Genomic DNA, 12,689 nt, shown 5'->3' on the forward strand with positions numbered 1-12,689 from the left:
GGAAGCAGCCACAGAAGAGAAGCTGGAAGTGGCTGCAGAGGAACCAACCGCAGAGGAACCAGACTCAAAGGAGGCCGTGGCTCGTGAGGGTGAGGAACCGGCTAGCGGCAGCCAGGGGGGTGGGGTGGGGTGGGGTGGGTGGGGTCGGGTGGGGGAGGTGGGAAAGAAACATGTGCACCCAAGGGCTCTGGGCAGCGCCGTGGTGTGGGCACAGCTGGTGAAGCGGGTGGTAAAGCGGGGGTCGGGAGGCCCTCCTGAAAGTTAAGGCCGAATGTGTCCCAATGAGTTGAAGCCCAATTCTCTAACGACCTCTATGGTTTTCAGAAAATATGCTGCCCTCCAGCAAACTGTTTTTGATAGGAGATCTGAGATCAACGATCTCAGAGGAACCAGCCACAGAGGAGGCCGCAGAGGAACCAGCAGCGGAGGAAGCAGCCACAGAAGAGAAGCTGGAAGTGGCTGCAGAGGAGGAACCCGCTGCAGAGGAACCGGCCGCAGAGGAACCAACGGCAGAGGAACCAGCCTCAAAGGAGGCCGTGGCTCCTGAGCGTGAGGAACTGGCTAGCGGCAGCCAGGGGGCCAAGGCGGTGGGAGGGGAGAAGGAACACTTGCACCCAAGGGCTCTGGGCTAGCGCTGTGGTGTGGGGACAGCTGGTGAAGCAGGTGGTGAAGTAGGGGTTGGTTGGGACCTTCCTGAAACTTAAGGCTGGATGTGTCCCAATGAGTCAAAGCCCAGTTCTCTAACAACCTCTATAGTTTTGAGAAAACATGCCACCCTCTACCAAACTGTTTTTGATAGGAGATCTGAGATCTGAGATCTCACAGAAACCAGCCACAGAGAAGGAGCAGGAAGAGAAACGAGCTGCAGAGGAGGAGCCCCCAGAGGAACTGGCCGCAGAGGAAGCCGTGGCCCCCGAGGGTGAGGAACAGGCTAGCGACAGCGGCCAGGAGGCAGGGAGGCGGGAACCGTGCACCCGAAGGCTCTGGGCAGGGCCGCGGTGCAGGCACAGTTGGTGAAGCGGGTGCTAAAGCGGGAGTCGAGGCCCTCCTGAAAGTTAAGGCCGAATGTGTCCCAATGAGTTGAAGCCCAATTCTCTAACGACCTCTATAGTTTTGAGAAAACATGCTGCCCTCTACTAACCTGTGTTTGATAGGAGATCTGAGATCATTGGTCTCAGAGGAAGCAGCCGCAGAGGAACCGGCGGCGAAGAAACTTGCCGCAGAGGAGGAACCGGAAGATAAACCAGCTGCAGAGGAGGAGCCTGCAGAGGAACCCGCCGCAGAGAAATCGGCCGCAGAGGAACCGGCGGCGGAGGAACGGTCCACAGAGGAGTGGGAAGAGAAACCCGCTGCAGAGGAGTCTGCAGAGGAACCAGCCACACAGGAGGCCGCGGCCCCCGAGGGTGAGGAACTGGCAAGTGGCAGTGGCGAGGAGGAGGGAACACGGGTGCCTGAGGGCTCTGGGCAGGGCCACAGTGCGGGCACAGCTGGTGAAGTGGGTGGTGAAGTGGAGGTCGATGCCCTCCTGAAACTTAAGGCCGAATGTGTCCCAATGAGTCAAAGCCCAATTCTCTAACGACCTCTGTGGTTTTGAGAAAACATGCCGCCCTCTACCAAACTGTGTTTGACAGGAGATCTGAGATCATCGATTCCATTTGCAAACCTACAGATGAATGGCCGGGTAAATAGGGGTTTAGGAGGGAGCTCCACAGGAAACAGAAGGGACACCCAAAAGAAAAGAATAGGCAAATGGCACACATCCTTTTTGGTTCGTGGCTTTTCTTAGAAAGTTGATTCCCCAAGTAATGAAGTGATACAGGAGCCCTTGGTAAAAATGAAGCATTCAGGGGTTTAGGAACCAATGAGCTTCACCACAGAATTTGTCTTTTGAGGCAACAAATATTTTCCCAACAAGTTCTGACCAAAACACTTAGAATATGATCAGCCCTGATGATTCTGATCTCTTTTTCTCCAAAGAACTAGAAAGAATCAGCAGTTTTGGGTGGAAGATTTACTGGAAAAAAGGGAAATAGTGTCACTGTGGAAATGATCAAGTGGCAGCAATGTGAGGGCCATGGAAATGTTGTGAAAAACCAGTAGGAAGGTGCCTAGCTATTCCTTTCTTAGTTAAATCTATCCTCCTGCTCCTGAGGCTGGAGTACTGGATGCTAGTTGTAAATTAGGCTATATTTTCTGTGAATGCCTAGTCCCAACATCTGTATCATTCTTTACTAAAGAAGTCACTAAATATCAGTATGAAAAGTGGGATGAAGAGGCCCAAGGTGCTGCAGACGAGGAAGAAAAAGAACAAGAAAAAGAGAAGGATGCGAAAAACAAGGTGAAGAACTCCAAAGGCACAGCAGGGTGGAAGCCGAGGAAATCCAAGTATGTGTGTATAGCTTTCAGAATCACTCTACTATTCCTGGCATTTACCTGTTACTGACAGTTTTATTTTTTTTTTAATTCCCAGTAAACTAAGAAAAAGTTTTAAATTAGTTTAAAAATTCAATTTAACTTACTTAAAATGTTACTAGAATATTCATGTACCTAGTAATATGAACTGCAATGTGGTCTGAAATATACTTCATGGCTACTCATTTGTTCATGTTGAGGTCTTTTTTCCTCTAGCTGCAAGACTATTAACAAGTGGCCAATGTATCAAACCTAATACCTAAGACCAATATTTGTGTACAAACAGTTTCCAGATGCAGCAGCTAACTTAGCTGGGCCACATATTAGTTGGGCCTTCATTACTTAGCCACAGAAATGCAGGCTCCCATAGTAACTAGGAGACAACTCAATGCCCTTTACAAAGTGACTAGTTACAAATAGCAAAAAGCTAAGAATTTCAAGTAGGACCACATTTAATGACTAATACCTAAATATTTGTTTAGCTCTATATTTTTGTATTTTATGTGACAAATGAAAAGAATGTGTGTAATTAAGTCTTAAGGTATATCTGTCTTTGAGTATATTTCAATGGTTAACAACTTTTCTTTTTCTTTTTGCATTTTCACAGCTGTATATTTCATAACAGCTTCTTCCCCATATGGTAGATATGGAAACCAAGGGTCTGGGAGGGTAAAGGAGTATCATTTGTGGAACTAGCACAGGCTGTTAAAGCTTGAGAGATTTATTTAAATCCCAGAATTGCTTCTCACATAAAAACAACAACAACAAGCTTTTCTGGTGCTAGGCAGACAAGGTTGGTGTGATCATTTGACTGGAACCAGTTCCACAAGCACCCTGATATCTAAGCTTGCGAGTTACACACACACACACACACACACACACACACACACACACACACACACACACAAAAGGTGTTCTCTATTTGTTTAAGACATAGCACACAAATGTTGCAGATATACACAGAGCTGACCATTTTCTTCTATTTAGAAAGTTGGTGCTGGTTAATGTTATACCATTGTTTGTTTGTTTTTTCATTTCATCCTGCAGTTGGGAGGAATAGAAAGATGAAGAAAGAAAACTCTGTTGTTCATTGTTTTTATTTTATTTTTTTCAGATCCCTGTGAGAATTTATGACATGTATTATTCCAAAGTTTGTTACCTCAAAAGTAATATGTAGTGACACCTAAGTTTTATCTTTAGTGAATGTATTTGACAGTATTTGTTCAAGTTAAAAATAAAAGTTTGTTTCAAATGAATAAACTGAAACATGGCCAAAAATAATTAAAATGTCAAATTTAAAACAATTTTTGAAAAGAGAGAGATGGGGCTCAAGTCTTTAGAGCTGTGTCATCTACTACTTTAGGCACTAGTAATGTTATGGCTAGTGAGCACTTGTAATATGGCTAGTCTGATTTAATATATGCTTTAAGTGTGAAAATAATATTGCACATTTTACTAATGATTGTTACACTGGTTACATGTTGAAATGATAATACTTGAAATAAAATGAAATATTAAAGTTTGTGTTGGTTTCTTTTTGTTTTTTAATGTGGCTACTAGAACATTTAGAATTACCCATGTAGATCACATTATATGTCTATTGGACAGTGCTGCTCTAGAGCATGGTTTTGAAGAAAACTTCACGGATGGCCCATGTTGCCTGGAGGCCACATGGTATTGCTGAGCTTGGGTCCAGACTTTGATCTGGAGCAGTGGTTCTCAAAGTTTGGTTCCCCAAACAGCATCATCAGCATTACCTGGGAATTCTCAGACTCCACCCAAGACCTATGGGATCTGAAAATCTGGGGTGGGGTCAGCAAGCTGTGTTTTAACAAGTCCCCCAGGGGCTTCTGATGAACACTAAGGTTGGAGAGCCACTGGTTTCAAGCAACAGAGGAAGAAGCTGTGCTTCACCTCCTGTCAGACCGGCCTTAACTCACTGGCTAGGGGCTGTTTCAGGTAAACCGAAAGGGACAGCAAGGGCTGGGCTGGGGAGGAGACTAGAACTCACAGGGGCTGCGGCCTGCATAAAGGAAAAAGTCGGTCCAAAAGGATACAAACATGATACCATGTATATGACTTCTAAGAAAACATACTAATGATCACCATAAATTGATTGTGGGTATATACATAGAGACTAAAAGGTGTACATGTAAGAGATGGATACAAATGAGGCATACAGAAAGGTGTGCATTTGAAAGACGAGCACTTTTGAGACGATGGTTACCTCTCAGGGAAAGAAAGGGAGGGATATTCAAGTAGAGAAGGCTCCACAGCAGGCATCAACTGTATTTGTAATGTGACATTTCTTAAGCTGAGTAGTAGATACATGGATGTTTATAGTAATGTTTTCTACAATTCTGTGTAGGTCTGAAATATTTCTAAAGCGGGACGGGGAAGGGGAGCAGTTCTTCCCACACCGCTGGGGCAGGAGTCAGAATTCTAGAACCCAACCTGGCCTTTGAGGTCATTATGAAGGTACAGTTGTCATAATGATAACTGTAGATAAACCATTAAATAAAACATGTTGTATTCATTGATTTAAACATTTCAAATATTTAGACATATGGTATGTGGATCCCAAGTTGAACTCTTGTTCTGAAACCTGAAAATGTTACAGGTGGGACAGGCTCAATATCTAGCTGATAACCCCTTTCCCTTCCTCCCTCCCTGCCGCTTTGTTTCCTGAGCATGGTGGGGCCCCTTGCTTCTGAAAAGCACTTGTTCCAGTAGCCCATCTTGCTATACAACTTGGACTTAATCCCTGACCCAGGCTAGACTGCAACCACCAACCGCCGTGTCCCTTCTACTCACCCCCAAGCGCACCCCTCTCCATTCGCTCTCTTTGCTCTCCAGGCGTTCATACACAAAACCTAATAGCCCTTCTCCCCCATACCAAATATCAGTGCCCACCTGGAGGCCATCAGCTTGGTCAGGCACACCTGTGTGGAGGCCCTTTATTCTCAGCACCACCTCTTAAGAACATTTGACTTACCTGACAACCTTCAGCTTTGAGTTGTCAATATCCTATCTGATTTCCTGCCCCATGTCACAGACAGAGATGGACTACAGAATAGGCTTTATTGAATTTATTTGCTTTGCATATATCATAAATCAAGAAAGCTAAAGAAGTAGAAAACTTGTCAGAATGTGCTTTTAGCATTTAAAAAGAACTCAATCTCTTCATTTCAAAACAGAGCTTTGTTGTTAACTGTGGAAAAGAAATTGTTACTGGAGAGTTGTCAGAGTGAGAATAACTGAATACAGGTTCACTGTAAAAAAGGGAAGGGAGGTATAACAGCTAATCTACCAGGAGTACTGGGATAAAGGGCATCTACCTTAATATATTGTTCACTATGGGAATACAAAAGAAGTGAAATTCACTCAGTCAAAAACCTAGCATTATCCAAATGGCAAAGGCACAGTATCAGGAAAAATAGATGTTATATAGAGAAAATGCAAAATCTAGCATGTGATTGTACCATGTCACATTATACCAGCATCAACAAAATCCAGCACCAAGTGTTTAGCTCTGACACCTCAGTGCCTCTCTGGATTTTTTTTTTTTTTGCATGGGGCAGCACCCCACTCAGAATATAAAGGCACAGTCGGATGCCCAGGCCTGCATTTCTATTTAGCAAAGCAGCACAGTGTCACAGAAGCAGACACAGTCATAACTATACTGAGAAGTTACTTCTGGGTCTCCTAGAAAAAATGAGCTAGACTTACTACCCAGGCATCCAAAGGGAGCTCTCCTTTAGTGTTTGGTGGGTTTGGGGGATGGAATGAAGGGAAAGACATAAAAAGGAAGATTTAACTAACTTCTAGTGAACCTAGATGAGATTCTGGGGTGGTCTGCATATTAGAAAGCCAGCCAATTAAGGAACCGGCTCTGGGGGCAAAGGTGCCTACATCTTTACCCTCAGCCGAGGAGCTGTTAATGGAGGCAGTGCTGCAAAAGAAAAAGGCTGTGTGGCAAGATGGAAAAGGAGGCATCAACATGTGCTGGGCTACTTGCCCCCTCCCCTCATAGCTGACCATCCCTCTCATCCTCTTTCTCACTCTTCCGTTTTGGCCTTCCCTCTTCTCCGTGGCTGGGGGATGAGTGGGTCACTGGAAGGTAGGGTCTCTCCAGCCTAGTAACTTTTGAGGTGTGTGCCTCTAGGAATGAGTGGGAAAATACTGATTTACTCAAAGCTTCCAGTTAGCAGAAAGTTCATTTCTCTGTGGCTTTTGGATTGCACTCTTGCTTTGGGCTAAAACCTTGTGAAGCAAAGACAGCTGAGGAAAAAGGACAAGAAGCTTCATGGAGTTCTGCACCTTAAGGCTGGAACCAGAGAGGAAGGAACTCCAGTTGCCCCAGATGTGCATCAAGGTGGCAAGCTTGCCATCTGCTTGATGGTAAGTACAGCTTTTGGCACCTGTAGAGCTCTAATTTCAAAAGGGTCTTCAGTGCTTAACAGGATATATATGACAGGCAGTGATTTCTGTGCAATCAGCGGGGGTCACAGTAGTATTGGGATGAGAGGCAAAACACTGATGGACTAACCATCCAGAGGATGAAGATAATTTCCAAGAAGCATTCTGCCTCATAGGGAGGTGCTGCAGCCAGGCCTGTGACAGGTCGACATGGGGCATGTGCCAAGAGGGAGCTTTGTGTAAGTGTTCTGTATGTTACTATCACTCAAGGTGAAAGCATCAGGGGCCCTCAGGGACACAGGGAAGATATTTCAAGGGGTGGTAGGCTGATTGGAGAACTGGCTGTGCAGAGATTTTCTTGGAGACCCAGAATTTTCACTTCCACCACCTCTTCTAGGAGCCTTTGCAAAGCTTGGAGCAACAACCAAATAATTGTAGCATCCATCTAGGCTCATAAATCCTAAAGGCCAATCTTTGCATCAAATCATCCGAATGTTTCCATTAGAATCACTTTATTTGGCTAAGAGAAATGACAATTTTTTAGTTGCTCCAACAAAATGTTTTTGTTTTATCCCTTCTAAAGCACATTGTCCAAAGTTAAAGACTTTGCAATTCTACAGCAGTGCAAATGTTTCCCATAGTTTTAATAGAGAAAATGCTAGGTTTCTGGATGCTGGCAGTGACTATATGGAAGGTGAAGCATTCACGGCATTTATTTCATTCAAATAATTATGTTTTAATTCGCATTTCTAATGCTATGTTGCTTAATAAATTCTTATTTTGCTTAATAAATTCATACTTTGCTTAATACTTATTTTGCTTAATAAAAGTGGTCACACGGTGAAAAGATCACTACATAGAATTAATATGGTTATTAGCAATTATCATTTAAAATGCTGATGCTCCATACAAGAGCTCTTTATTCTGTGGTCTCTGCCATATGGCTCCATGCTTTGGCTTTCTTCCTGGCCAGGGAGAACCAGACAGGCTCAACTGGCTCACCTGGCTTTTGGAACTTGGCTGGGAGAGTTGAAGATCGTTTGGTTTCTTTTTCCATGGCAGGCATTTGCAGTATCTTCTGAGCCTCAAATCCAACTGGAACCACAGAAAATAACACACAAGCAATAAAGAACCCCAGAGATACTTGGGTATGTTGTTTATAGAATGTCCTAAAATGTTTCTTCCTTTCAGGTTTCCTCTGATCCCCCTGCTCTAGTGCTTTATAGACCCTTCTCCCTTTGGTGCCAGACCTTCTAAAAGTTAATGCCTACGTGATGCCAAGAGTGGTATGTCAAAGGGGTAAAATCAACATGGCTATGGCCACAGGGCCATGGGCATCAGAAGGCCTGGGAGGTAGTACTTATGGCTGTAACTGCCAATCTTCGGGTGGCTATTACTGGATTGTCTTACATCTTCGGACTGAGACCAGAGGGAAACATATCGTATCTGCTCAGTTTCGAAAATTTCACATAAGGTAATGTTATTTGTGTTTTGCATGAAGCGAATTGATTGATGACTCAATAGATGCACGCAGTAAAAATTGATGGTAAATAATATTGTACTAACCCAACTACCCCATCCAAGCAGACTACTTTCCCTATTCCTAATTCTACTCCCTCCCTCATCCTGCTTATGGTCAATTTACCTAGTGATTTAGACTCAACCAGTGGTTCTCAATCCTGGCTACACATTAGAATCACCTCGGGCTCTTTTAAAAATACCAATGCCCATGGTGTTTCCAGAAGCAAATGAACTAGAATCTCTAAGGATAGAGCCAGGACAATCTGTAATTTTTAAAAAAGCTCACCAGGTGATTCTGATGCAGAGTGACAGTTGTGAAACACTTGATAGTAGTATAGTGCCCATGAAGCCATTAATAGCTGTGAGCAAGTCAACTGCTGCTATTTCATGGCCAGACAGTGGGTTCCTGAATTCCTACTCTAATTTCTTAAAGATGGTTCAATATAAATCCATCCTGTCCTCCCCTGCTCCTGCTGAAAAAAAATTCTCTCTAGCACACAACTCTTTCTGGTGAGATCACATTCTATTATGTCCCAGTGGAGTATTCCTCTCAGCTGTCAACATTTCCTCACCACTTACACATCCCTGCTCAGAATACAGAGAAGCTGAAACAAGCCTACTAAATAATTTAAAACAATTTAATACCATTGGGCCTTTACAGTGAATTATTTTCAACAGTTTCATTGGAGATGTAGAAAGTGAGAAAATACCACTTTGCTATGAACTGGAAAGTGACTTGGTACTTTCCTCTTGCATAACCAGCCAGAAGAATGTTTCAGTGAGTGACCACAGTTTTGTGCCTAGACAGCTTCTTTGATGAGCCAAAAGACTGGAAGACCCTCTGAAAGTTATACACTGGACTTGTATAAGTCAAAATAATTAGATTTTCCTAAAATAAGCTAATATCTCTATCTAATTAAAGAGCCATGAGAGAAATCATTAAGCTGACTTGGGAGATAAGAGACAAGTATTATCTGAGCTTGAAATTGCAAAAGTTTCAAAACATTCTGCCAGGGCTGTTTTTTGAGAGATCGGAATATATGCTTTTACCTGATTTTATAGGCTTAAGTGGCTTCATCTGTGCTCTCTTCTCCTGTTTGTAGACATTGGAAGTGAAAATCTTTTTAGCTTGGTTTTCATTTGCAGGGCCAGCTCCCTTTAACACAAAAATGAAAACAGAAAGCTTGTTAAGTTTTGACATTAAAATGGCAGATTGCTTATACAGAGGGCCATCAAGTGCAAGCCCTGTCCTGGGTACTATGAGTTCAACAGTATCCAAAAGGAAAGATTAGAGATACAGAGATAGATAAGGAGAGAAATAGCATTGAGTCTTTTTGCTTAAAATTTACATTCACAAAACCTAAACTGGCTCAAGTTTACCACCTTTCAGACTAGAAAAAAAGAATTGTCTAAATTTACAGATAGTGTAAGCAGGTTAACAGGAGAATTATTTAACTTGAGAACAACCTTTTCCTTAGCACTTTACTAGCACTTAACAGCAAGCTAAGTTGCAAACTTAATAGTTTAATAATAGTTGCAAACAAATCTGATCAATTCATTGAAGTGAGTTCCATAAGATTTCTACTTTTCAAAACTAGCTGACATATGTCTTGAAGGGTTCCTCACATTAGAAAGTAATATAATAGTAGGTCTTTCCAAAATTTTGCAGTTTATTCTTTTTAAATTAACCTCTCCACAATTGGTCTAAATTAGTGAATTTATAAACACTAACTTATCCCTCATGACAAAAGCTTTAACCAGGCTGAGAGCTGAGTTGCCTATAATCCCAACACTTTGTGAGGCACAGGTGGGAGGATCACTGGAGCCCAGGAGTTCAAGACCAGCTTGGGCAACATAGTGAGCCCCATCTCTACAAAAAATTTAAAAATTAGCTGGACATGGTAGCACATGCCTATAGTGCCTATAGTCACAGCTACTGTGGCGGGGATGAAGGGGAAAGATTGTCTGAGCCTAGGAGGTTGACGCTACAGTGGGCTGTGATTGCGCCACTGAGCTTTAATAAAGGTGGGCTTTACCCCCATATGATCCTGCCCCCATGTATATACTAATGATGAAAAAGAAAAGACCTTTAAAGCAAAGAGTTAAACAGGTCCTCGCATGGTCCTTCAACAAATTTAGTAAGCACTTAAAAGTATAGGAACTTAAACATATCTCTTGATATGTGAATTTGGTATGTTTCCTTAAGTCAGTTTTCTGCAGTTTTGATGAGTGGGGAGAAAGGCATCCCATCATCTCTTATCCACATGTGGTAGTTAGCCTAGTTCACTACATAACATTTTTTAACTTACAGGTAGGTGCCACACCAAACCAAATCAATATATAGAAATCCAAACATCAAACGAAGAAAGGGAATTTGTGTACTGATATGGAAAAGGGCCTAGAAATAAAATGTTAAATGTAAAAAATAGTATTTATAGTTTGATTCCGTATACATTTTGATAGGCATAAAATATCTGTAAAGATAGTCAACTCTTACCCCAGTGATTACCTTTAGATATTTTTTTAAGCTATGAGGATGCAAAGGCATAAGAATGATACAATGGACTTTGGGAACTCCCGGGGAAAGGGTGGGAGGGGGTGAAGGATAAAAGGCTATGAATTGGGTTACAGTGTGTATTGCTCGGGTGATGGGTGCACCAAAATCTCACAAATCACCACTAAATAACTTACTCATGTAAACAAATACTACCTGTTCCCCCAAAACCTATGGAAATAAAAAATTTAAAATATAGTAAAATGACTTACTCCTTTTTTCTCAACCAATTTGTGGAACTTTGCTTTAGAATATTGAGGGCAGGACTTGTTGTGTAGATTCTCTCTATATTCATGACTTTGCATAACCTCTCCCCTACTTTTGAGACAGAGTCTAACTCTGTCACCCAGGCTAGAGTGTAGTGGTGTGATCATGACTCACTACAGCCTCCACCCCTGGGCTCAAGCAATCCTCGCACCTCAGCTTCCTGAGTACCTGGGAATCAGTGCATGCCATCACACCTGGCTATTTTTTTGTATTTTTAGTAAAGACAGAGTTTCAGCATGTTGCCCAGGCTGATCTTGAACTCCTGAGCTCAAGCAATTCACCTGCCTTGGCCTCCCAGAGTGCTGGGATTAAGCAGGAGCCACTGCACCTGGCCTGCACAAACCCTTTAAGAGCATAAAAGCAGGGCATGTTTGTATAAATGCAAAGCAAGTCTTTTTCCCCGAAGAGTCCCCCTGCCTTGATTAATGCTCCCAAAGAGATGGGGAGCTGCATGTCAGCAAAGTTCCCAAAGGAAGCCTAATCAGTGATTCCAGCAACCTTTTTGGAGTGTTCTCTAGGCTACCCCAGTTCCTACCCCATATTTAGGCTCCTTAGTTTCAGCCTTGGCTCCAGCTCTGCTCTTGGTTTTCAGCTCTTTCATAGGAATATGGGCCTTGAAACCCATCTGCTTCTGCTTTGCCATAGTTATCCAAGCTGGCTCTGAGATGGCATAATCTGACTGTTGACCAGCAGGCTTTCCTGAGAAAGGAATGAAAGAAGTTAGAACTGAAGCAAGGCAGGCAGGGTCCTGAACCTGGCTAGGGCTTACCCACAATAATATTCCAAATGGGAACTTGTTACTTGCCAAAGGAAAATAAACACATATCAAGCATAGAAGCCCCCCCCCCCCCATTTTGGGCCCTCCCTACAGCTTGGCAAGGCAGAAGTTCCTTGGGCAGTAAAGAAGCTGACTTAAAAGTGGGCATACTGTCCCTTTATTGGACCTTTCCCTTCCCTTGTCCATCCCTCTTCCCATCTGCAAATCAGGGCAAGACAACGTTTGCCAGGTGGGTAGGGAAAATTCCAAGGAGGCCAGAGGCTCAGGCCATTGATGCCTTTCCTCTAACTCCAAGAAAAATCTTAGAGTATTTATTGCTTCATAGTCCCTCGCACAAGTATGTGGTTACATGAGTGTGGTTACAGGAATATAAAAGACTTTCCCAAGGACAGAGTGTGAAAGTCCAAAGGTTTTGGGAGACGTTAGTGCCCCAAAGATTACCTAGCTCTGGATTCTTAGATATTTCAGGTGAGTGAAGAAACATTTATGGTAAATTAAGATTTCAGGCTGAGAGACTGAACATAATGCTCTACTAATGAGTTGGCCTCAAAAATCCACATGATGTTAGGGAGGGGCTTAATACATGTAAAAGTATTTTAAGAAAAGCATAAAATTCCATCCAAATATAAGGTGTACAGAGGGTGTGGAAGAGAGAATGGGGAGGCGGTTATGTGTTTATTATGGAATGTGGATGAATGTCCAGAGGGGAACTGTATTGGGAAAGGGAAGACTCAAAAT

The 12,689-nt window shown here is 42.9% G+C and overlaps 2 protein-coding genes across 2 annotated transcripts in view; one reads left to right on the top strand and one right to left on the bottom strand.

Annotated features, from left to right (window-relative positions):
• The first annotated feature begins 225 nt into the window (after positions 1-225).
• LOC116536604 (cancer/testis antigen 47B-like) lies at positions 226-3,934 on the top strand. Its single transcript, XM_032258352.1, has 5 exons — positions 226-549; positions 800-919; positions 1,155-1,403; positions 2,238-2,385; positions 3,527-3,934. The coding sequence occupies exons 1-5, from the start codon at positions 330-332 to the stop codon at positions 3,534-3,536; spliced, it is 747 nt and encodes a 248-aa protein (XP_032114243.1). The 5' UTR covers positions 226-329; the 3' UTR covers positions 3,537-3,934.
• Positions 3,935-5,486: 1,552 nt separating this feature from the next.
• Positions 5,487-12,689, bottom strand: part of KIAA1210 (KIAA1210 ortholog) — a 44,746-nt gene continuing 37,543 nt past the window's right edge. The window contains exons 9-11 of the mRNA XM_032258316.1: positions 11,709-11,872; positions 9,403-9,508; positions 5,487-7,926 (exon numbers count right to left, since the gene is read on the bottom strand). Coding sequence (XP_032114207.1) covers positions 7,751-7,926; positions 9,403-9,508; positions 11,709-11,872 — 446 coding nt within the window. The 3' untranslated portion in view covers positions 5,487-7,750. The remainder of the gene's footprint in view (positions 7,927-9,402; positions 9,509-11,708; positions 11,873-12,689) is intronic.

The sequence above is a fragment of the Sapajus apella genome, unplaced genomic scaffold (assembly GCF_009761245.1).
Source record: "Sapajus apella isolate SASKATOON/1434 unplaced genomic scaffold, GSC_monkey_1.0 scaffold102, whole genome shotgun sequence".
NCBI lineage: Eukaryota > Metazoa > Chordata > Mammalia > Primates > Cebidae > Sapajus > Sapajus apella.

Coding starts and splice junctions, on each gene's coding strand:
- LOC116536604 (XM_032258352.1), top strand. CDS start 330: ATGCTGCCCTCCAGCAAACTGTTTTTGATAGGAGATCTGAGATCAACG. Junction 920..1,154: donor GGAAGCCGTGGCCCCCGAGG/GTGAGGAACAGG, acceptor TGTGTTTGATAG/GAGATCTGAGATCATTGGTC. Junction 1,404..2,237: donor GGAGGCCGCGGCCCCCGAGG/GTGAGGAACTGG, acceptor TCTTTACTAAAG/AAGTCACTAAATATCAGTAT.